The sequence below is a fragment of the Cyprinodon tularosa genome, unplaced genomic scaffold, assembly GCF_016077235.1.
Source record: "Cyprinodon tularosa strain WSP-4 unplaced genomic scaffold, ASM1607723v1 ctg634, whole genome shotgun sequence".
In the NCBI taxonomy this organism is placed as follows: Eukaryota; Metazoa; Chordata; class Actinopteri; order Cyprinodontiformes; family Cyprinodontidae; genus Cyprinodon; species Cyprinodon tularosa.
In genome coordinates, this window is record NW_024039379.1 from 1,089,003 (window position 1) to 1,115,000 (window position 25,998).

Consider the following 25,998-nt stretch of genomic DNA (forward strand, 5'->3'; position numbering starts at 1 on the left):
GTGATCAAATGCCAACAGTGTGGGAGAAAAAACATGGTTCAAAAAGCGCTTTGATATGGAAGTTCAGAGCTTTAATATATTTGGTACAAATATGCAGTATTTTTGAAAAAATGGAAATCTAGATAAGTAGTTTTTTCTTAAAATAAGTGCATTTGTTCTTGGAATAAGGAGGTAAAACAGACATTTTGCCAACGGAAAAAGACAGTTTCTTGACAATGGCGCTTCTGGGCCCTTTGGACCAGTGAGGTGGTAGTCTACGATCGCCCGTATGCCTCCCCACATCCTCCTGGTGTTGCTGTCATCATGCGGCTGTGGTTCTCATCTGATATAGATGAATAGTTCCAAGTTAGGTTTAAACCTGGAGGACATCTAAGATATAAAAAGGTTTCAGAAATAAAGGCAGCAAGATGGAGACCACAGCCTTCAAATGGGGAGTCAGACTGAGAAGGTCAACAAAGGACCCACCGGTGGAACAGTTAGGAGGCGATAAAATCAATAAAGACCAAAAATTAAGAAATATCCAAAATTTAAGGGAAGAAGAAGCTGAAGTGAAGCAGCATCAGAGCGACTGAAGGGAAACTGATTTAAAACTGGACCCAAAACCTTCAACTGAATGGAAGCTCGTCATCAACGCAGGTCGGACTTTTTCAGTGTTTGGTTAGAAAAAATGTTTTAAACACAAAGAATTCTGAGTAGAAAAGCATCATTTCCTAATATTTTTTTTTGCAGGATAAACGGAAACGGGTAAGAAGCAGGGATGGATTTTCTGCCAATGGGTCAATGAAGGGCAGAACCTTAAGCAGCACCTCCTACACACCGCCACACGGTGTTAATACAGAGCAGCATGGCTGCTGAAGCACGGCGGCGGCCAATTTTAGCCGTTTATTCAGCAACATGGCGGTGAAAACCTGACCAGGGCACAGATGTAGACCAGTGGATCTGTGTTAGCTATTGTCGAACATCCTGACCTAAAATGTTCTCTGAGGTTTAAATATTGGTTCCAGTAGCCGGCGCTGCGCTCTGATGACATCTCCAGCATCTGAGCTGCATTTCCATTCAGACTGGAAGTCAATCTTTCCTCTGCTTCCTTTCTATCCTCCAGAGTTCAAGATTTTCATTTCACCAGGATCCCATCCAGGACAGGTCGTCACCCTGAGCTGAAGGACGAAGTAGCTCCTCAGGGAGGAACAAGAGAACAAAGACAACAGAGGATGATGGTGGAGGAGGAACCTAACCTAGAGACCTTGGAGAGTCAGAGCATGAACACCCAGCCTGCAGCAGGTAAGGAAAAACTCACCAGATCTCAGTTAAACAGAAGAACTTCCTTAAAACTAAAATCTTAGCTGTCAGCTGGGTTGGTGTTGATGGACGCTGCGTCCATGTCGGGCAGGGCCAACCAAGGGCCAACCAAGGGCCAACCAAGGACCAACCGAGGGCCAACCAAGGACCAGCCAAGGGCCAACCAAGGACCAGCCAAGGGCCAACCAAGGACCAGCCAAGGGCCAACCAAGGACCTGCCAAGGGCCAACCAAGGACCAACCGAGGGCCAACCAAGGACCAGCCAAGGGCCAACCAAGGACCAGCCAAGGGCCAACCAAGGACCTGCCAAGGGCCAACCAAGGACCCGCCAAGGGCCAACCAAGGGCCAACCAAGGACCTGCCAAGGGCCAACCAAGGGCCAACCAAGGACCAAGCAAGGGCCAACCAAGGACCTGCCAAGGGCCAACCAAGGACCCGCCAAGGACCAACCAAAGAATTGCCAAGGGCCAACCAAGGACCCGCCAAGGGCCAACCAAAGACTTGCCAAGGGCCAACCAAGGACCCGCCAAGGGCCAACCAAGGACCCACCAAGGGGCCAACCAAGGACCCGCCAAGGGCCAACCAAGGACCCGCCAAGGGCCAACCAAGAACCTGCCAAGGACCAACCAAGGGCCAACCAAGGACCTGCCAAGGGCCTAACCAAGGACCCGCCAAGGGCCAACCAAGGACCAACCAAGGACCCGCCAAGGGCCAACCAAGGACCCACCAAGGACCAACCAAGGACCCGCCAAGGGCCAACCAAGGACCAACCAAGGACCTGCCAAGGACCTGCCAAGGGCCAACCAAGGGCCAACTAAGGACCTGCCAAGGGCCTAACCAAGGGCCAACCAAGGACCAACCAAGGACCCGCCAAGGGCCAACCAAGGACCAACCAAGGACCTGCCAAGGGCCAACCAAGGACCAGCCCAGGACCTGCCAAGGGCCAACCAAGGACCAACCAAGGACCTGCCAAGGACCTGCCAAGGGCCAACCAAGGGCCAACTAAGGACCTGCCAAGGGCCTAACCAAGGACCCGCCAAGGGCCAACCAAGGACCAACCAAGGACCCGCCAAGGGCCAACCAAGGACCAACCAAGGACCAGCCAAGGACCTGCCAAGGGCCAACCAAGGACCTGCCAAGGGCCAACCAAGGACCAGCCAAGGGCCAGCCAAGGACCCACCAAGGACCTGCAGAGGGCCAACCAAGGACCAGCCAAGGGCCAGCCAAGGACCCACCAAGGGCCAGCCAAGGACCCGCCAAGGACCAGCCAAGGACCTGCCAAGGGCCAGCCAAGGACCTGCCAAGGACCCGCCAAGGACCCGCCAAGGGCCAACCAAGGGCCAGCCAAGGACCCGCCAAGGGCCAGCCAAGGACCCACCAAGGGCCAGCCAAGGACCCACCAAGGGCCAACCAAGGACCCAACAAGGACCCGCCAAGGGCCAGCCAAGGACCCAACAAGGACCTGCCAAGGGCCAGCCAAGGACCCAACAAGGACCTGCCAAGGGCCAGCCAAGGACCCAACAAGGACCTGCCAAGGGCCAGCCAAGGGCCGACCAGGGACCAGCCAAGGGCCAACCAAGGACCAGCCAAGGGCCAACCAAGGACCAGCCAAGGGCCAACCAAGGACCAGCCAAGGGCCAACCAAGGACCCGCCAAGGGCCAACCAAGGACCTGCCAAGGGCCAACCAAGGACCCGCCAAGGGCCAACCAAGGACCCGCCAAGGACCAACCAAGGGCCAACCAAGGACCTGCCAAGGGCCAACCAAGGGCCAACCAAGGACCTGCCAAGGGCCAACCAAGGGCCAACCAAGGACCTGCCAAGGGCCAACTAAGGACCTGCCAAGGACCTGCCAAGGACCAGCCAAGGACCAGCCAAGGACCAGCCAAGGACCTGCAAAGGACCTGCCAAGGGCCAACCAAGGGCCAACCAAGGGCCAACCAAGGACCTGCCAAGGACCTGCCAAGGGCCTAACCAAGGACCCGCCAAGGGCCAACCAAGGACCCGCCAAGGGCCAACCAAGGACCCACCAAGGGCCAACCAAGGACCCGCCAAGGACCAACCAAGGACCCGCCAAGGGCCAACCAAGGACCCGCCAAGGACCAACCAAGGACCTGCCAAGGACCTGCCAAGGGCCAACCAAGGGCCAACCAAGGACCTGCCAAGGGCCTAACCAAGGGCCAACCAAGGACCCGCCAAGGACCAACCAAGCACCCGCCAAGGGCCTGCCAAGGACCCAACAAGGACCCGCCAAGGGCCAGCCAAGGACCCAACAAGGACCTGCCAAGGGCCAGCCAAGGACCCAACAAGGACCCACCAAGGGCCAACCAAGGACCCAACAAGGGCCAACCAAGGGCCAACCAAGGACCTGCCAAGGGCCTAACCAAGGACCCGCCAAGGGCCAACCAAGGACCCGCCAAGGGCCAACCAAGGACCCGCCAAGGACCAACCAAGGACCTGCCAAGGGCCAACCAAGGACCAGCCAAGGACCTGCCAAGGGCCAACCAAGGACCCAACAAGGACCTGCCAAGGGCCAGCCAAGGACCCAACAAGGACCCACCAAGGGCCAACCAAGGACCCAACAAGGGCCAACCAAGGGCCAACCAAGGACCTGCCAAGGGCCTAACCAAGGACCCGCCAAGGGCCAGCCAAGGACCCGCCAAGGACCAGCCAAGGACCTGCCAAGGACCAGCCAAGGACCTGCCAAGGACCCGCCAAGGACCCGCCAAGGGCCAACCAAGGGCCAGCCAAGGACCCGCCAAGGGCCAGCCAAGGACCCAACAAGGACCCGCCAAGGACCAGCCAAGGGCCAACCAAGGACCAGCCAAGGGCCAACCAAGGACCAGCCAAGGGCCAACCAAGGACCAGCCAAGGACCTGCCAAGGACCTGCCAAGGACCCACCAAGGGCCAACCAAGGACCAACCAAGGACCAACAAGGACCCAACAAGGACCCGCCAAGGGCCAACCAAGGACCCGCCAAGGGCCAGCCAAGGACCCAACAAGGACCTGCAAAGGGCCAACCAAGGACCCACCAAGGGCCAGCCAAGGACCCACCAAGGGCCAGCCAAGGACCCAACAAGGACCTGCCAAGGACCAGCCAAGGAAAGTTGGGACATTTTGAATGGCTGCTGCTGTAGAGGGAGGCAGGAAGTGAGCTGGTACCTGTGAGACGAGGCCTCCAGGTACCAGACTGCAGCAGTAGATCTGATGAAGCTCCAGGATCAGAGGACCCAACATGTTAGGGCGAGTGGAGGTCTAGCGGTTAGAGTATAGAGCTTGAAATCTAGAGGTTTTGAGTTTGAGCCCCACTCCCACAGCCTGCCACTCTGAGCAAGGCACTTAACCTCACCCTGCTCCCCGGGCGCAGCACAATGGCAGCCCACGGCTCCCCAAGGGGAGGGAATTTCGTTGCTCTGTACCTGTGAGAGTAGAATGACAATAAAAAATGGTCCAACATTAAGGTTTTCCAAGCGGAGTGGCGGACGGCAGGAAACCCCAACCAGCTCCGACTGCACCGACATCCTGATCCCAAAAGTTATTCTAATTTTCACATCGTCTTCCAGGTCATGCAACCGTTTGTTATCAGATTGGGTTTTGAATGAAGGCTTTCAGCTTAGAGGGCAGATAGATCAGACTTTATCAGGTTAAAGTGCTTCTACTCTAACTTAAAGACATGTTGATCCTCTGTGGAGCTGAATGACTTCAGATCTTTTCATCATCATCTCAGACACCGCCCCCTGCTGGACACCATGCAGATTTAAAAGTCAGACAGGTGCAGCTTGTCAGCGTCCAACAACCTTCTCCCTCAGCAGCTGCTCTGCTGCAGCTTTTACTTCTGGACACGTCGTGTTAATCTTCTGTCAGAAACATTTACTGCATGTTTTCAGAAACATAAAAATTAATAAACTATTAAAGTCTGTTATTTTCAGGATTCAGAAACCTGCAGAGCATCAGAGAATCTCTACCTTCTTCTTGCGGCTGTGCGGGTGCTGCTGTCTGTCCTGACTTTCCCCCAGGAGGTCCGGGAAGGCCAGCGGCTTCAGGGAGCGGGATCTCGGAGCTCTGGGATACCTAAAGTCGGACTCCCTGGAGTCCCGCCCACTCCGGACCGAACACAGCGACCGCGAACGGTTCCGGCCCGAAGAGTTGATGCTGTTGACTCCGATCATCGTTGGCCTGTCAGTTTACCAAGAGTCTGAGTGAAAGGCTGCGGTTTGAAGGTCCGACAGAGGGAAGCCCAGAACCGGTTCTGGATGAGGCTGGCTGATCCGGGCCTGATGCAGGATGGATCCACCTGTTTTTACCGCAGCCGTTCCTCCGGTTCCTGCAGATGGACTCGATCCGGCATCCTCTAGCAGATAAACCCTAAACTTCTGTTTCCAGACTAACTTCAGATCTGGTCGGTTGGGATTAGATTAAGACTTTTCCAAAGGACCAAATATTTCCAAGAAGATTCTTAATTAGTGAAGAAAACTAAAGATTTTGGAAAAAAATGATTGATTTAATTTCCCAGATTTTACCTCCAAAATCAGGGAAAAATGTTAAAGTCTTATAAATTTATGCAGAAATGATGAATAATTAAAAATTTTCTGCACAAACATTCAGATATTTTCCCTTAGAGGTTTTTATCCCTTTAAGTTTAGTGATTTTTAAAGAAGCGACGACTGAATCTGACTTTGGGAAGGAGCTGAAAGTGATGTATGTCTGCCTCCTCCTCATCCTCCTCTTCCTCACGTCTCCCTAAACAAACCCAGGCTCCAAACGTTCCCGGCGTTCCGTTTCAGGCGGCGATCCGTGGGCTGCGACGCCTCCTTCATCCATGTCCAGACAAAAATCTAAGCAACGAATGTGAGCGGCTGCTGCTCCCGACGCAGCGCCGAGGAGAATCCCTGGACTGCAAATAAATCAGTGACGGAGGAGACGCATCAGCTGCAACCAAAAAGGAGAAGAAGAAGAAAGAGAGGAGAGCAGGAGGCTGGGGCGAGCGAGCACACCCACACAGTCAGAGAGAGAGGAGGGATGAAGGTGGGGAGGCAGAGGAGCAAAGTTTCTCCTCATCCACCCTAAATCAGACTCCCTCCTTCCTCTTCCTCAGCTGTTGATCTCCTCCTCCTCCTCTGCCTGATGAGATCCTCCTCCTGAAGGAGAATCCCTGCGTCTGGACCAGGTAAGCTCAGTCCTCCTCCTCTTCCTCAGACTGAACTGTTGAGGACTGTTCCCCCTCCTCTTCCTCCCCCTCCTCCCCCTGCTGTCTCTCCTCTCTCTCGCAATGCGTATTTTCTCTTGGCTGCAGCAGCCAATCAGAGAGCAGAGAGGGGAGCTAAGTCCCGCCCCCCAGGCCTTCCTTGGGGCTGTCAGTCATGAGCAGAATGTAGATGAATCTGAGAGGAAGAGCAGCAGGACATAAAACAATCAGCTGCTGATCAGATTAGAGATTATTATAGATCATAGATTATAGATCATTATCCCTCATTATTCAATAAAACCTAAATTTCTCAGTTTTATTCTAATATTTAAATTCAAACATTGTTTAATAAGTTGTCATCAGCATCATGACTGAGCTGGAGGGTTTAGTTAAACCCAACATGTTTCCATACAGACTATAAATCTCCAGCCCCCCCACCCCTGAGATTGTCTTTAACAATTATAAAACAGTCGGTCAACCTGGCCACTAGGTGGCGCCTCTAGTGGGAACACAGGCCCTTCACGGGTCCTCCTGACTGTCACTACCACCGATCTCTATTAATCTACTGGATAGCTGATAGGCTGTTGGTAGAACACGATGCTGTGAAGTCATCAGCCACCATATTGGTACTCCCTCTTTACAATAAAAAAGTAGTGAGAAGTTCAGCATCCGTTTTTTCCTGCTTTGTGTGTCAGCTGTCACGGTTGCTAAGCGATAGAGCGTACGGGTGGTGAAAGCCGGGGAGGCTGGACCTGTTTGAATCCACATCGAAACTCTTCCGGTTTCCTTTTTTTCAAACAGACTGGGTCCTCGGAGGACGCAGCTTCTGGGATCGAACACATCCAGTGTCTGTTTTCCTGACTGTTGCTACCCGATCCGTCCCGGAAGCCCGATCCATCCCGGAAGTCTGATCCGTCCCGGAAGCCTGTTCCGTCCCGGCAGCCCGATCCGTCCCGGAAGTCTGATCCGTCCCGGAAGCCCGATCCGTCCCAGAAGCCCCATCCGTCCCGGAAGTCTGATCCGTCCCGGAAGACCGATCCGTCTCGGAAGTCTGATCCGTCCCGGAAGACCGATCCGTCTCGGAAGTCTGTTCCGTCCCGGAAGCCCAATCCGTCCCGGAAGCCCGATCCGTCCCGGAAGCCCAATCCGTCTCGGAAGTCTGATCTGTCCTGGACGACTGTTCCGTCCTGGCAGCCCTATTCGTCCCGGAAGACCGATCCGTCTGGGAAGTCTGATCTGTCCTGGACGACTGTTCCGTCCTGGCAGCCCTATTCGTCCCGGAAGACCGATCCGTCTGGGAAGTCTGATCTGTCCTGGACGACTGTTCCGTCCTGGCAGCCCTATTCGTCCCGGAAGACCGATCCATCTGGGAAGTCGGATCTGTCCTGGACGACTGTTCCGTCCCGGCAGCCCAATCCCTCCCAGAAGCCCGATCCGTCCCGGAAGACCGATCCGTCCCGGAAGACCGATCCGTCTCAGAAGTCTGATCTGTCCTGGACGACTGTTCCGTCCCGGCAGCAAGATCCGTCCCGGAAGCCCGATCTGTCCCGGAAGTCTGATCCGTCCCGGCAGCCCGATTCGTCCCGGAAGCCCAATCCGTCCCGGAAGCCCAATCCGTCCCGTCAGCCCAATCCGTCCCAGAAGCCCGATCCGTCCCGGACGACCGATCCGTCTCGGAAGTCTGATCTGTCCTGGACGACTGTTCCGTCCCGGCAGCAAGATCCGTCCCAGAAGCCCAATCTGTCCCGGCAGCAAGATCCGTCCCAGAAGCCCAATCTGTCCCGGAAGACCGATCCGTCCCGGAAGCCCGATCTGTCCCGGAAGCCTGATCCGTCCCGGAAGCCCGATCCGTACCATCAGCTCATCATCATCCAGATATACATCCAGGTCACCCTCTAATTTCATTTTTCCCCCTCCCAAAAAACTGTCAGCGTACTAAACTATAACGTGTTAAAGGTTAATAATCTATTTCCTGAGAAAATAAATGCATTAAAATCCTAATTTATCCCTCTGTTCCTGATCTGGACAGAAATGGGATGCTACGCTACTTCCAGGAGCTAACTTTATCAGCTTTGGATTAAAACATCAATCTAGTCTTTTTGAGTTTAATGTTTTCCTTTCATGTTAACATTATGCTATTTAGAGCGTAATCTAAAGAAAGAAACAACTAAATGCAGATAAACATGGTTTAATCAGATTTACTGCTCTGAGCAAGACCCATGATGACGTCAGAGACTCAAAAGGTCTCAGAAAAATCATAAAACATGTTTTAAAGATGAGTTTTGGCTTTATTTAGATAGTTAAGGATAGAAATAAGTTATTTTAGTTGCATAATGATATTATTTATGGAAACCTGGATGAATATCTGCTTACACAGAAATGAGCTGATGGTACGGATGGTAGCTTTCTACGTTCTGGTTTGGCTCCATGGGGCCTCCTGCTGGTGTGGACATGAAGCTGCAGCCCCTTCCTGAGGTGAAGATGACCAGCCCTGCTATAGAGAGCAGTGAACTTCATCCACCTCTTGCTCTCTGTTTACCCAGCGTAGATCACAGTCTGCAAACACTGCAGCGCTGCAGACAGGTGGGACAGCAGAGATCCGCCATCATGCATTCCATCCGATATCGCTTGGTGATACTTTGTCCATGAAAACGTTGGAGGAGGACGATTCAAGGAAACAACAGTGAATTTTAATGACAGTAATGAATTCAGCTGCAGCTTTTAGAAATGACTGGAGTTCTGCTCCATTACAGTTATTAAAGCCGGACTGAGCAGAAAGTGCAGAGTCAGAAGGAGACTTTAATCCCAGTTCCTCTGATATTCTTCCTGCATGGCTGCAGCCTGAGGCGGAGCTCTGACCGACTCATCTGATCCCAGCGGTTCCAGGTCACCACGCTTTAGACGGTTAGTCTGAAGGTTAGCTACGCATCAGTGGCTGTTTAAAGGAAAAAGTCGCTCATATTCAGAATCCAAACTTCTGAAAGTTCTTTAAATCTGAAATGATTCCATCCTGTTCAATAAATGATCAGTGTTTTTAATTCAGAGTAATTTCCATGTGAATGTGCTTTACTGGAGGCATCCATGTTTGTCAAAGAACACTACTGCCACCTACTGGTTAGTGACGTCACGGTGCGGTATCGGCTGTTGATCAAGTCCCAGTGCTGTATCTGGTGTTTGTCACAACGAGCTATTATCCAAGTCATCTTGAAAACATTCTTCTTCCAAATGTTGGCTACATATTACGGGTTTTTTCTCTGGCCAGAAGTTCGATGGCAAATCCTCCCTCTTCAAGTTGGCGATCCAACGACCAACCCGTCCGTGGAGGATCAGGAATCAGAAAGGTGGAATAACTCTTTTTTTTTCACTTTTACCCGATGTATTCCAGCATCCAGCTGCCATGCACGTGGGCATTGTCAGTTTCACTATAGCTCTGGGAAATTTCAATGGTGAAGTCCTCTGGAAATCTTCAATAATTGTTGTTGATTGCAGATGTGTCTAGTAGTTCCCATTGATTTAGCTTGGAAAGCGGGGAGAATGGCGCTAGGCTTACCGCACCGTGACGTCACTGCTGGAAGATGGCAGGAGGGAGGGGTTACTATATTTGGGCAAAAATGGCCACTCCCAGACTCTCAATGCAAATGAATGTTTTTATTTTTTACTGATTAACGCTAAACTTGTTAAATCACTGCGAACTTATTAGTTTTAGGTCTAAATAATGATCCATTGATTATTCCTGCTGACCAAACTTCTCCTTTATAAACAATGCTTTCTTATTGAATCTTTCCTGTAGCATCGATGACTGAGACGCCATCTGTCTTCACAGCTTCTATCAGCTGCATGAAGGAGGTTCCTGTGTTTCTCTACCAGGTTTAAAATCTGATTTAAATTGCTGCTCTGAATGAACCTCATGGACATGCAGTCCACCTGTTCCTGAAGCTCCTCCTCTCCTCCCTGGTCCTCCTGGAGCAGAGAGAAAATCCTCCCTGTTTATCTGGTGGATCTGTTCTGTTTAATTCCTCCTCCTCAGTCTGTCTGAGCTGCTGCCCACACACAGCCTGCTGCCGCACAGCCAGCCGCCGCACGCCGCAGGCTGGTGAAGGTCGCTCCGAGGCCCAGGTGGGGAGGCTGAGAAAGCCACCGACCCGGTCCGACCAGAACCGGTCCGGTTCATGCCCCTGCAGCCCAGGCCGTCAATGTGAGGTAGGCCTGTCCACCATGTCGGCCATTAGAACCAACGATCAGAATAAGTGACGTCCAGAAAAACCCTGCTGGAGGTTTTAGTTTAAAAATGGAGGAACAGGGTGGTTCAAATCCATTGAACTATTAAGAGGAGACTTCACACTCCCCAATACAGATTTTTCTCACATATTTACAACTAAGGGAGTTTGTAATAAAACACAGAAAGTGGACTAAAATCCTAGCCTGATAATCCTAGCTCTGACCAATGAAGAACTGACTGTGACGTATGAAGCGCGACAGGAAGCTGGTGGGGGAGGGGAAACAAACAGCCTGTCGGTAAAACAGCAAATACGTCTTTCTCAAAAATGAATGAACGTAGAGCCTCTTCCTGCTCACATTTCACTAGCTACGTTTACATGGACACAAATAATCGGATTGAAGGCCTGATCAGATCAAAAATGTTTCATGTAAACATGTCAGACTGAAGATTCTAATCCGATTCGGTCCGATCGGAAATAAATTTAATTCCGAAAGAGAGAGGTGGTTTTTGCCGATCGCCATTCTGATTGGCGTCCATGTAAACACCCATTCGGATCTAAAGAGTAAAATAATCTTCACTGCACATGTGTGCGACGTCAGCGTGACGTTTTTCCGCCTTGTCAACAACAGGAAACCACCGGTCGCTCTCGCTCTCGCTGTGAACAACATGGCGGGAGGAGTCTAGGAATGCCGACTTATACACTCAAGTTCATTTAAAGCTGCAGGAAGCAGGAATTTATCCTCCTCCTCTTCCTCTTTTCTCTCTCCACAGCCCACTCGCTCTTCCACGCCGGTTCAATCGCTCATTCTCTACATTTTCTCTCGGACATTTCGCTGCCAAGCGCTTTTTTCCTCCTCTCTCCGTTTTTCTTTCCGCTCGCTCCGAGCGCATCGTTTGTCAGGCCTCCCAAAAACCAGACGCAGACAGAACTGCCAAGTTTGGCAGGAAGTTCTGCGCATGCTTAAAAGATTTAATCTGATCCAACGCTTGGTACATGTATACACACGTCATGATCGGATCATTTCATTTAGTGTCCATGTAAACGGAGATTTTGAATTTCCGATCAACCAAGGTTTGGATCGGATCGGAGAAATTTTGCGCATGTAAACGTAGCTAATGAAAACCCAAAGTCTGATCCTTCCAGAACTGATTCCAAAGCTGAGTCAGAAATCACCATCAGAGCCAGCGGTACTTCACACATGGCTATGCCGAGAGAGGGCCTCTGCAGACGGGCTGCCGTTAGCCCTGGCCGCTGCAGACGGGCTGCCGTTAGGCCTCTGCAGACGGGCTGCCGTTAGCCCTGGCCTCTGCAGACGGGCTGCCGTTAGCCCTGGCCTCTGCAGACGGGCTAACGTTAGCCCTGGCTGCCATTAGCCTCAGAGCTCCGCTGGTTGCCGCGGTCCTCTCAACTTCAGAAATAGTTTTTTTTTTTTTTATTACGCATTAAATCGGTAAATGGATCATATAGTGACGCTTTAAAGTATAATATTCTCGCCTCAAATGATCTTAAAATGTACTTTTATTGAACGACAGCAACAGTAAGAGAACTTTTAACTTTCAAAGGAGCGATCCACTGAAAGCTGCTGCTGCCGCACAGCTTTGTCGTCACGCCCTCAAAACCCCGCCCACTTTGCATCCAGACATTCAAAACACATCTCTGCGCTGTGATTGGCCCGCCAGATTTAGGGCCTGGGGCATCGAACGAGGCTAGGCCACTGCAGGCAGAAATGATTTTGGTTTACTAGGCTACTAAAATCCTAAAGCCCATAAAAATTCTTGATAAAATTGCAAACAGGCAGAGGGAATAAGAAAATGATCAGTCCTTTTTACAAACTATTTATATATATGGATCCAAACAAAACTCTACAGACCAAAGAAAAATGGGAAATGAATATAGATATGCAGCCAGAGGGATGGGAGGGAATACGCACTGAAGTGCATCAAGTCACTAATTCTAATACATGGAGAGAGTTCAGGTGGAAGGTAATAACAGGAATCTTTAGGAAACCAGCGGTCGTATCCAACATGGGGGCCGTTCACTCAGCTGGAGAAGCTGTGGCTCACACATTGGTAACAGTATATTTTAGACGTGCCCTAAATTGAGAAAAATGTGGGACGAGATATTTGAGGCACTTGGAAAAGTATTTCAGTATTTCTGCACCACCCATCCCTCAGTGAGGTCTAGAAACACAAGATCTATATCCAGCCATTCAGCAAAGATCCTGCTTCATGGCTGCACATCTGATTCTGACATTTGACCAATTAGATGAACCCTGATTGATAGATTACCTGCTGGAGATTAAGCTAAAAACAAAAGTTAAAAAGTCATGAAAGAAGCTAATAGAAAAGTTCAAACGTTAATAAGCTTAGTTAACAATTATATTTAGGTTTATAAACTAAAAAATGTCAGTGCCAGAATCAGCATTAAAGCCTCTAAGGTTATTTCAGAATAATAAAATGTTTTTCATGAATTTCTTCTAGAAGCACTTGGTGTTTCTTCTTATTACTTTGAAATTAATTTTTGCCATCAAAATATCCATTTTTTTTTAATGTTCAAAAGGTAATAAGGTCTTTTCCTGGATTCCAGTAACACTATTGGCTGAAATGTAGATTTTCAAAGTATTTCACTGAGCGCCCTATAAAGGGTTAATGGATTATTACCAAATGACATTACTGGAAGAGGAAAAAATACCTTCTACAAATATTACTGATTACTCTTAAATGCATCACAGTTAAACGGCTGAAGGTCGACCCGCCGACGTACAGGATGTTGATTGAAGGTCTGGGAAATCTACCATAAGGTACAAATAATTTATTGCCTTTAAAAAGACACATTTATTAATAGGTGGAAACCGCCTATAACCATACTAACGCAGTAAAAATCTCCTTTTTTGTAATTTTTTATAAATAAATTATACTTCTCCTTTATCTTTACTTTTATTATTATTATTATTATTTTTATTATTATTATTATTTTTATTTTATTTTATTCATCCATCTCCATTTGCGCTGCTTATTTTATTATTAACTATATTTATGTTTGTTAGTTACGCCTGTTTAACCATGTGACCTATTTTACCTTCAAACCGATGCTTTTACTTTGAAAGTTTTGTTCTTTTTTAAAGGAATAGTACACCCAAAACATGATTAGCCTTCATTTTCTACTCACCCCCATGCTGAACAACACTCTGGAGTACTTTTTTGATATCTCAAATGCATCTGGAGATCTGGGAGGCTTCTTGCTGTCTGCTGACATTCAAATAATGGAGGTCCATGGCGCCCGAGACAGAAAGGTCCATAAAAGTCCACAAAAACGTGTCAATATTCCTCCATACTGCTCGTCCAATGTAATCCAAGTGTCCTGAGTGGGTAGCATCCAGAATTTACTCGAAACGAAGTCATTTAGAATGTTTTTAGAGCATAAACAGTAGTGTATAGGATTTCCTAATAGCGCCCCCATGCGCGCTCACGATTCTACGGAAGCCGGCAGACCAAACCGGAAGAAAGTGCGCATTCAGCGTCTGGTCTGCCGATAATGCAAGCGTAGAAGAAGAAATGTGCTGTTTACCTGTGCAAAGAAAGAAACAACGAAAGAAAAATGTCTGAGGACTTCAGTGTTGAGGAAGAGCATGAGTTCTTTGCCGAGCTGAATGCGCTGGTTTGGTCTGCCGGCTTCCGTAGAATCGTGAGCGCGCATGGGGGCGCTATTAGGAAATCCTATACACTACTGTTTATGCTCTAAAAACATTCTAAATGACTTCGTTTCGAGTAAATTCTGGATGCTACCCACTCAGGACACTTGGATTACATTGGACGAGCAGTATGGAGGAATATTGACACGTTTTTGTGGACTTTTGTGGACCTTTCTGTCTCGGGCGCCATAGACCTCCATTATTTGAATGTCAGCAGACAGCAAGAAGCCTCCCAGATCTCCAGATGCATTTGAGATATCAAAAAAGTACTCCAGAGTTTTGTTCAGCATGGGGGTGAGTAGAAAATGAAGGCTAATCATGTTTTGGGTGTACTATTCCTTTAAGTCTACTGTAAGTGAAGAACAGCAGAGTGAGTGTGAGCTTGTATGTATATGTCTTTGTAAGTAAATAAAAATTAAGTGATGGAGGAACAGATCTGGGTCATCAGAACGAAAACGACCAAAAACAAAAACATTTCTAATTATTTCCAGGTTTTTAGGACATTTTTAATGTCAGAATATAACGACCTTTAGAAAGACGACGTTTATTGTTCATCTTTATAATACTTTAGTTTCTAAAAGTGTTTTTGATTCTTATTCTTTATTTTAGATATTACTGTTTAATTCTCCCATCAGACTAAAACCTGATGGGAACAATTTGGATTATTTGTAGAAAATCTAATAATTAGTTTTATAGAATTTTTTATTTTTCTCTCAGTTGGAATTTCTGCCTTAAATTTGTGAATTATTATTTAATTTTCAAGTTTTATGGAGGAGAATCTTTATTATATTGAGATTTCTGAAGATCAATCGATCTTTAATTTCCCAGAAAAATGAGGACATTTAACTTCCTGTACTTTGGGAACATGAGCATTAAAACGGATTTATGAAGAAGAGGACATTTCTGAATGTCTGCTGAATCCCTGCAGGTCAAACTGAAGCGTGAGACGTGCGAAGGTTGAAAAACCGTAACCTAACCCTCTGAGGCAGCGTGAAGAGCCACAGAGAGGAAGCTCCTGCAGAGACGCTTCCGCTTTACGGGGACGTCTGTGGACGGCGAGGGCGATGTCCGTTTGGCGGGACATGGCGGGGAACGTGAGGACGGCGTGACGGAGTCCTACCTTCAGCAGATCTTTGGGGAAGTCTTTCCCGTCGTTGAGTCCCTCCAGGTTGGAGATGAACTGACTGCAGGACATCCTCTTCCCCACGTTCTGCACAGACAGATGGACTCAGAGGTCAAAGGTCACCAGACTGGCTTACCTGCTGCCTACAGGAGCAGCTCTGCTGCTGAAGGCAGAGGAGACCTTCAGGGCTGCTGCTGTTTGTGTTCAGGCTGGTTGTTACCATGGCAACGCTACTCACATCCTTAAACAGGTGACAGAGCTGAATAGTTTGATCCAAACAGAAAGTTTGAAATTGGAAAACATCAAGTTTCTAAAACTGATCATCAGCAAAGATCATTTCTCACTTTTCATTGATTCAAAAACAAAAAAGAAACAATCACTGAAAATATAATTCTGGTTTTAAACGTCTAAAGAATCGGTTTTAACAAACATGATGGAGAACAGCAAGACTGTGACCAAATATGGAGTTCCTGTTTGAATCTCAGCCAATCAGAAGATCAGAGACTGAGGAAGAGGAGCAGACTCACGTTCCCATGAAGGTCTGTGTTCAGCAGCATGACGGCACAGGTCAGGGTGTGGACGCTGTCTGAGAGACAGAGACAGAGACAGACAGGTCAGGGTGTGGACGCTGTCTGAGAGACAGAGACAGAGACAGACAGGTCAGGGTGTGGACGCTGTCTGAGAGACAGAGACAGACAGGTCAGGGTGTGGACGCTGTCTGAGAGACAGAGACAGACAGGTCAGGGTGTGGACGCTGTCTGAGAGACAGAGACAGAGACAGACAGGTCAGGGTGTGGACGCTGTCTGAGAGACAGAGACAGACAGGTCAGGGTGTGGACGCTGTCTGAGAGACAGAGACAGAGACAGACAGGTCAGGGTGTGGACGCTGTCTGAGAGACAGAGACAGAGACAGACAGGTCAGGGTGTGGACGCTGTCTGAGAGACAGAGACAGACAGGTCAGGGTGTGGACGCTGTCTGAGAGACAGAGACAGACAGGTCAGGGTGTGGACGCTGTCTGAGAGACAGAGACAGAGACAGACAGGTCAGGGTGTGGACGCTGTCTGAGAGACAGAGACAGAGACAGACAGGTCAGGGTGTGGACGCTGTCTGAGAGACAGAGACAGAGACAGACAGGTCAGGGTGTGGACGCTGTCTGAGGGACAGAGACAGAGACAGACAGGTCAGGATGTGGACGCTGTCTGAGAGACAGAGACAGACAGGTCAGGGTGTGGACGCTGTCTGAGGGACAGAGACAGAGACAGACAGGTCAGGGTGTGGACGCTGTCTGAGAGACAGAGACAGAGACAGACAGGTCAGGGTGTGGACGCTGTCTGAGAGACAGAGACAGACAGGTCAGGGTGTGGACGCTGTCTGAGAGACAGAGACAGAGACAGACAGGTCAGGGTGTGGACGCTGTCTGAGAGACAGAGACAGAGACAGACAGGTCAGGGTGTGGACGCTGTCTGAGGGACAGAGACAGAGACAGACAGGTCAGGGTGTGGACGCTGTCTGAGAGACAGAGACAGAGACAGACAGGTCAGGGTGTGGACGCTGTCTGAGGGACAGAGACAGACAGGTCAGGGTGTGGACGCTGTCTGAGAGACAGAGACAGAGACAGACAGGTCAGGGTGTGGACGCTGTCTGAGAGACAGAGACAGACAGGTCAGGGTGTGGACGCTGTCTGAGAGACAGAGACAGACAGGTCAGGGTGTGGACGCTGTCTGAGAGACAGAGACAGAGACAGACAGGTCAGGGTGTGGACGCTGTCTGAGAGACAGAGACAGACAGGTCAGGGTGTGGACGCTGTCTGAGAGACAGAGACAGAGACAGACAGGTCAGGGTGTGGACGCTGTCTGAGAGACAGAGACAGAGACAGACAGGTCAGGGTGTGGACGCTGTCTGAGAGACAGAGACAGACAGGTCAGGGTGTGGACGCTGTCTGAGAGACAGAGACAGACAGGTCAGGGTGTGGACGCTGTCTGAGAGACAGAGACAGAGACAGACAGGTCAGGGTGTGGACGCTGTCTGAGAGACAGAGACAGAGACAGACAGGTCAGGGTGTGGACGCTGTCTGAGAGACAGAGACAGAGACAGACAGGTCAGGGTGTGGACGCTGTCTGAGGGACAGAGACAGAGACAGACAGGTCAGGATGTGGACGCTGTCTGAGAGACAGAGACAGACAGGTCAGGGTGTGGACGCTGTCTGAGGGACAGAGACAGAGACAGACAGGTCAGGGTGTGGACGCTGTCTGAGAGACAGAGACAGAGACAGACAGGTCAGGGTGTGGACGCTGTCTGAGAGACAGAGACAGACAGGTCAGGGTGTGGACGCTGTCTGAGAGACAGAGACAGAGACAGACAGGTCAGGGTGTGGACGCTGTCTGAGAGACAGAGACAGAGACAGACAGGTCAGGGTGTGGACGCTGTCTGAGGGACAGAGACAGAGACAGACAGGTCAGGGTGTGGACGCTGTCTGAGAGACAGAGACAGAGACAGACAGGTCAGGGTGTGGACGCTGTCTGAGGGACAGAGACAGACAGGTCAGGGTGTGGACGCTGTCTGAGAGACAGAGACAGAGACAGACAGGTCAAGGTGTGGACGCTGTCTGAGAGACAGAGACAGGGACAGACAGGTCAAGGTGTGGACGCTGTCTGAGAGACAGAGACAGACAGGTCAGGGTGTGGACGCTGTCTGAGAGACAGAGACAGGGACAGACAGGTCAAGGTGTGGACGCTGTCTGAGAGACAGAGACAGAGACAGACAGGTCAGGGTGTGGACGCTGTCTGAGAGACAGAGACAGACAGGTCAGGGTGTGGACGCTGTCTGAGAGACAGAGACAGAGACAGACAGGTCAGGGTGTGGACGCTGTCTGAGAGACAGAGACAGACAGGTCCGGGTGTGGACGCTGTCTGAGAGAGTGAAGGATGAACGGGTGATGGGCAGGTAATTGACGGGTGATGGACGGGTGATTGAAGTGTGACGGAAGGGTGATGGACGGGTGATTGACGGGTGATTGACGGGTGATGGACAGGTGATGGACAGGTGATGGACAGGTGATGGACGGGTGATGGACGGGTGATGGACAGGTGATGGACGGGTGATTGACGGGTGATTGACGGGTGATGGACGGGTGATGGACGGTAAATGGGTGATGAACAGGTGATGGACAGGTGATTAACGGGTGATGGATGGTAAATGGGTGATGAACGGGTGATGGACGGGTGATGGACAGGTGATGGACGGGTGATGGACAGGTGATGGACGGGTGATTGAAGGGTGACGGAAGGGTGATTGACGGGTGATGGACGGTAAATGGGTGATGAACGGGTGATGGACGGGTGATTGAAGGGTGACGGAAGGGTGATGGACGGTAAATGGGTGATGAACAGGTGATGGACAGGTGATTAACGGGTGATGGATGGTAAATGGGTGATGAACGGGTGATGGACGGGTGATTGAAGGGTGACGGAAGGGTGATTGACGGGTGATTGACGGGTGATGGACGGGTGATGGACGGTAAATGGGTGATGAACAGGTGATGGACAGGTGATTAACGGGTGATGGATGGTAAATGGGTGATGAACGGGTGATGGACGGGTGATTGAAGGGTGACGGAAGGGTGATGGACGGGTGATGGACAGGTGATGGACGGGTGATTGACGGGTGATGGACAGGTGATGGACGGGTGATTGACGGGTGATGGAAGGGTGATTGACGGGTGATGGACGGGTGATGGACGGTAAATGGGTGATGAACGGGTGATGGACAGGTGATTGACGGGTGATGGACAGGTGATTGACGGGTGATGGAAGGGTGATTGACGGGTGATGGACGGGTGATTGACGGGTGATGGACGGGTGATGGAAGGGTGATTGGCGGGTGATGGACGGGTGATGGAAGGGTGATTGACGGGTGATGGACGGGTGATTGACGGGTGATGGAAGGGTGATGGACGGGTGATGGACGGGTGATTGATGGGTGATGGACGGGTGATGGACAGGTGATGGACGGGTGATTGACGGGTGATGGAAGGGTGATTGACGGGTGATGGACGGGTGATGGATGGTAAATGGGTGATGAACGGGTGATGGACAGGTGATTGACGGGTGATGGAAGGGTGATTGACGGGTGATGGACGGGTGATTGACGGGTGATGGACGGGTGATTGACGGGTGATGGACGGGTGATGGACAGTACCTTCAGTGGACGGGCTCTCAGGGTTGCACTGCCTGTACCTCCTGGAGAAATGAGCGAGGACTCTCTCTCTCTCCTGGGTTTCTCCCATCAGAGCGAAGTGGGTCAGAAACTTCCTGAAGGAGAAAAACATTTCAGCCCCATGAGTCCAACAGAACCTCTGGATCAGAACCAATCAGCAGCGGGAAACTGGGTGCAAACTGTCCACTGGTTCAGGCAGATTAATGACACCCGCTCACACCGACCGGAGGTCACTAACATCAGCGTTGCTTTGGCGTCTAAGTTTGGATTTTCTCTGGTCCCTGATCTACCACGGAGGGCCAGGCTAGACATTTTTTTCTTATTTTTAGAATAAATTTGTAATATTACAAGAACAAAGTCGTAATATTTCAAGAATGAAGTCATCAAACCAAAACCTGTTTCAGAAAGAAAGCTTGGAGCTCCGCCCAGCAGATGATGTCAGACCAGCTCCACCAATCAGCAACCAGAGTCCACTTTGACATCCTGCCCAGTTTGATGCTGCTGCTAAAAGATACTTTATTAAAATCGTTTTATGACTTTATTCTCGTAATAGAAAAATAAATCTCTAGCCCTACTGATCGGACCAGTGATGACCTGTGCTGTGAATTGGTGCTTTATCAGAAACTGAACGGTTCACTGATTCAGGGAGTCACATGTTCACCGATTCACTGGTTTCCTTATTCAATGGATCACTTCTACACTCACATCCTCATTATGAGGTTTCAGTGATTTTTAGCAAAATGTTCTACAGTGAAAAGCTTTGATGTTTGATCCAAACGGTTCTAATTAACCAGATGAAGGTGAATCAACATTTCAGAGGTTTTTACTCTAGAACCTAAAACAGTCCTTCCTGTTTAAACCCAGCAGTCACCGGGTCCAGAACCAGAGTCCAGAACTGACCTTAATGCCTGCTCGATGTTCATACCACTGAAGTTAAAGTGACTGAGATATTCCTGCGCCACCAACTGGCTGAAGTCGTTACTGCAGAATAAAGAGAGAAATTAGTTTTTCTGTTAGTTTCAGCTCCTCCTTATTCCGACGTTTGGAGGCACAAACTTACTTCTTGCTGAGGTGTCGCGCCACATCGGACTTCCTGAAGCCATCCAGGTTGTAGAGCCGCTTGGCCAGACGTTTGGCTGCCAGCAGGTCCGGCTTCAAGCCATTGGTCAGGACCTCGTCGCTTCCGCCCAGCGCCAGGCGCTCCGCCACGTCGGCCTGGGGGTACAGCAGCTCGGGGGGACGGTTCCCAGGACGCTCCCTGAGGACATGAGAAGTCTTTATTTGAGCTCTGGGACTTTATTTCCAAACATCCTCTTCCTGTTCTGGTCCGAGTCCCTGATGTCCAGTCAGCTTTTTTAGTACAAGTTTGTCTGCAGAGAATAAACTTTGGTTTGCTGCATAGAAACATGAGGAGTCTCTAACTGACAAGCTTTGGATGGATGCTGAGGTTCTAATCGTTCCTGGGACACAGGGAAGGGACGCTGTCCTTTACTGGGCAACATGTCACCCAGTCACTGTCAGAGCTCCACGCCATTCTCTCCACTCTGCGTGGTCGCCTTGTCCATCATCCCTTCACTCAGAGGGAACTACTGCTGGATGGAGCCAGTCTCCAGTACAGTTATAAATGGCCGCCATGTTTATTGTGAGAGGATGTTTTTTTTAATTATGCATTTAATCTGTAAATGGACCATATAGTGATGCTTTAAAGTATAATATTCTTGCCTCAAATGATCTTAAAATGTACTTTTTATTAAGCAACAGATAGATGAACTTTTAACTTCCCATGGAGCGCTCCATTTATAAGCTGCTGCTGCCGCAGTGCATGCTGGGACAGCTTTGTCGTCACGCCCTCAAAACCCCGCCCACATTGCATCCAGACATTAAAAACACATCTCTGCACTGTGATTGGCCCGTCAGATTTAGGGCCTGGGGCATCGAACGAGGCTGCAGGCAGAAATGATTTTGGCCGCTGGTGGGCGGGGCTAGTTTACTCAGCTACTAAATGACGTCTCGTTTCTTTTTCCTTACTTGTTATTTTCTGTCAGTGTGACGAAGATGCGGCAAACCAGATGAACTAACATTTAACGCATGCGTTTCCTCCGCCATTAGATCACCGTTACATCCACCGCCAAAATCCCACCAGCCTGCACTGATGCAGATTCACTATTTAGGGGCTGAACCGTCCACTCACCCTACCCACTACGTGGATTGGGACGGCCCTTAAAGTGGCGGCCCCTCCGTGGGGATGCAGGATTAGTGTCTGGGGGCTGGTCTGGGATTGGGCCGGTGTAATACTCCAACAATGAGTGAAATAAGAAAAGACTCATTAGGTTTTTATCGACTCTTAGAAGGTTTCAACCCTTTGAACTCCTTGGCTGGATCTCATATTCAGTGGGATTAATAAAAGCATTTGGATCATTTGAGGAAATCTGTTCATCAATATATAAAAGATTTGTTGTTTATTGAAAATAAAACCAGTGCATAAAGATCACTGAATAATAATTAAACTTCAATAATAATCCATTAACCCTTTATAGGGCGCTCAGTGAAATACTTTGAAAATCCAAATTTCCAGCCAATAGTGTTACTGGAATCCAGGAAAAGACCTTATTTCCTTTGGAACATTAAAAAAATATGGATATTTTGATGGAAAAAATTAATGTCATTAAAAAGCCAACTTGCCCGAATATATTAAGAAAGATAACAAAAGTGCTTCTATAAGAAATTCAGTAAAAACATTTTATTTGGTCCAATATAACCTCAGAGGCGTTAATGCTGATACTGGCACTGACATTATTAAGTTTATAAACCTAAATATAATTGTTAACTAGGCTTATTGACGTTTTAACTTTACTTTTTAACTTTTCTATTAGCTTTTACCTTTTAATTGACTTGTTAACTTAACTGTCTTTATCCACGCTGGATCAGATCCTGACCTATTAGCTGACCTACTGTAAATGTAGAATGAACAACCTGGGATTCACATGGAAAATAATAGAATATAGTCGACTTCTTAAACATGTTTGTTCATTTCCATAGTTGCTCTTAAGTAAACACATTCTCAGAAAATAAAATTTTTTTATATATTACAAAAATCTAAAGCTGACTAATAGTTTCTTTTTATTTTTTTATGTTTGTGACTCAATATTGGACAAAAACACAGATTAACCTTCACAGCCTCAGAAATACGAGATTTATGGACAGAAAGTAAACCTGGACATGGAATGATGTTTAGTTTTTATAAAGTGTTGTTCTAATGTTTTTTGTTGTTTGCAGTCATATAAATATATTAGTGTGATAACTTAGTATACGTTCGACTGGTTTTTGGTAAACATCTATTTTGAATTTAAACCCCCCCCTGGAGAAAACTCCACCAGCTGCCACTATATTAAACAATAATGAAACTTAAAATGATCTCATCTCTGCCCCATCACACATGCTTCCCATAATCAGGATTAAAGTGGGTTTGGTCCAACATAACCACTCTTAGGTTATGTTGGACCAATAAAATGTGTCCACTTGGAAATCCAAAAGACACGTAACAAAAGATAGCGATGAGAAAATTAAACGCAAAAAACATCACAATCCCTTATGTTGCTGGAGTGTCTGAAAAGCTCAAAAGGATTTTCTCCAAACACAAAATCCCAGAACATTTCAAACCAAACCCTTAAATGGCTTGAATTGTACTGGGATTTAGTGTTTGGAGTCTGCCTTTTAATGACCAACCCTCAGACAGGTTTCAGATATTACAGGCTAACAATGGAACCAAACAACCCATTCATCGGTTACCTTTTGCATGTTTCCAAGCTCCACCTTTAAGCACATGATGCAGTCTTTCCGCAGGCAGCATCATTATTCTCACTGCATCATCAACCTACGATAAAAACTCCAAACTGACCTCCTCTGCTAGAAGGCCTCTGTCATGGCGGATGTTTGGCACCACTCCGCTTTACATTTCATCACAAAGACCTCCTTCTGCACAGAGGACTGTATCCTACGGTAAACTGCTCACCAGGCTGAAGGTGAAGCGTTTGAGTCTGTTTCTAAACGACCACCTCCATCCTATCTCTGCCTTTTCCTAAACTCGGCAGTGACTCCCTAATTCTACTCCACGTTCTCAGCATCAGATCAGAACAAGGAGAAGCAGGTTTCTGCTGAGCAACAAGCCTTGGATCAGCAGCAGCTTCTGAAGAAAGAAAAGCTGTTATTGTTCCAGCTAAAAGCTTTAATTTCCCTCTCTGGGTTAGGCACAGCACTGTTGCCATGGTTTCAGCGTTACTGTAGTGATGTTCGGCCTCCTTGTTCAAAACTACGAATCGTTTCTTCATCACCGCCTTTCCTGTTTAGACTGAGCTCAATAATAATCTCAGGGTGTTTCTGACATCATCTGTTTTGCAGTTTCTGTGGCATCCACTGTCGCCATGGTAACACAGCCAACAGACGGCTGAAGCCAATAAACACGATGCATCGTGATGCGATACCGAAAGATTACATCATGTATTACACACGTGTGTTATTACGCATGTTAGCTGCTAAAAAAGATGAAATAATTTGATGATAAGATCAAATGTTTCTTTATATTTCTATCCACCTCTATATAGTGGATGGATGGCAGCAGGATGTCCCCCCTACCACTACACCACCTCCTCCATGCCTCACAGGTGGAACCATATATGATCCAATTACACCTCCAGGCTGTGCAGAACCTGCCCGACCCCCAGAACCAAACCCAGTTCAGACGGTTTGGGATGAACCGGACCTCAGTGGCAGCCATACGGTCCGTGACGGCTGTGCAGGAGGTTCTGATTCAGTCAAAGAGAAACCAAATAATAACGGTGATGCTTTTATTTTGAAAGCAGCAGCTCGTTCCTGTCGTTGGAGTCAGAACCGGCAGCAGAACCGCGCTTAATGTCCGATCAATGAGCAGACAGAACAGATTTAGAAGGGAAATATAAACCCTACCAATCAGGGGCTGCTATCCAGATCGCCATGGCAACAGATTAAAGTATAAAGTTCATTATGACCCTAACAGAACCTCCCAGAACCAGCAAACAGAACTCGCTCTGTGGAACTAATCCCTAACAGACCCGGTTCCTAACAGCTCCATCCCTGCTGCATCACCAACCTTCCTCCTGAGAGAGACGAGCTAAATCAGAAGCAACGCACCGGTCTGCTGCGGCGGGAACGGCTCTGTCCTCCATCAGCCGGTCCTCCTGGTGCCGCGCAGGAAGTGAAGTCAGACGCTAAATCAAAGTTAGAAAGTGGGAAGTGGTTCAGCTGCAGCGTGGACCGGACTCACTTCCTTTAATGAAGTCAAGCTTCCCCTCAGCGGGTCGCTGCGGTCAGGAGAACCCTAGCTGTTACTATGGGAACCAACTGTTGTCAGAATCAGCACGACCCAAACGCTCTTCCCATCCGACGCTTTACTGGACCCGGTTCTGCAGGACCTGAGGAGGCTGATGAAGGTCTCTGCTGTTCCGGGATTTAAGGGACCGTTTCCTTGAGAACAGGAACTCAAACCCGGATGTTTTCCTCCCTCTGCCAACCCAAACATCCAGGAATGCTTCAGGAAGCTCCTCAAGCTGATGCTAGTTTGGTTCCTCCTGCAGGTCTGGACCCTGAACATCTGAGGAACCCTCTTCTTCCTCAGCTGCATGGCCTCAGTAAGGCGTCTGAACAATTCCTGGATAGCGGAGCGGTTCTGATCCGTTATCTGGGAACATCAGGACCGGTCTGACCCACAGCTGTTCTTCTCCTCCATCCAGCGGAGCAGAAACCAGACATGGAGGAGCATTAGGTCTGTCTTCATGGTAACTATCTGTTGATCTCTACCCCGCCATGACTGGACCAGGTCTCCAGACCAGCTCTGGACTAGTTGCTATGGAGACGCCGCCCCCCCCCCCCCCCCCCTCCCCCCCCCGCCTGCACCTCCTATCCTTCCCCAGCAGGGAGCAGACGCTCTTCCAGGTCAATAATGCACGGATCAACCGTCTGGACCCAGAGAGGAGGGAGGGCCGGGTCAGAACCAGAGCCTGGCTGTTGTTTTCCAGGGTGTGTCCGTCTGACTGAAACCACGGCGACCGAACCGCCGACTCACTCTGACTCACTCCAGCACCAGCAGACGCTCGCCCCCTCCCTGTCAGCCCGTCTCTGAGTCCCGGCTGGAAGCAGGTCCTGGAGAACCTACTGGGTCAGCGGTGATGGTGGAGAATATCAGCTGGTTCTACTGAGGTGTTCCTAATAAAGTGGCCGGGTTTTCTGCAGG

General features: G+C 49.1%; 1 protein-coding gene across 3 annotated transcripts in view; it reads right to left on the bottom strand.

Annotated features, from left to right (window-relative positions):
* Positions 1–25,998, bottom strand: part of psda (pleckstrin and Sec7 domain containing a) — a 56,949-nt gene that overhangs the window by 10,670 nt on the left and 20,281 nt on the right. For all 3 annotated transcript variants that reach the window (XM_038308349.1, XM_038308348.1, XM_038308346.1), the window contains 5 exons: positions 20,794–20,991; positions 20,634–20,714; positions 19,716–19,828; positions 16,045–16,103; positions 15,515–15,604 (listed from right to left, as the gene is read on the bottom strand). In XM_038308349.1, the coding sequence (XP_038164277.1) occupies positions 15,515–15,604; positions 16,045–16,103; positions 19,716–19,828; positions 20,634–20,714; positions 20,794–20,991 (541 nt within the window). The remainder of the gene's footprint in view (positions 1–15,514; positions 15,605–16,044; positions 16,104–19,715; positions 19,829–20,633; positions 20,715–20,793; positions 20,992–25,998) is intronic.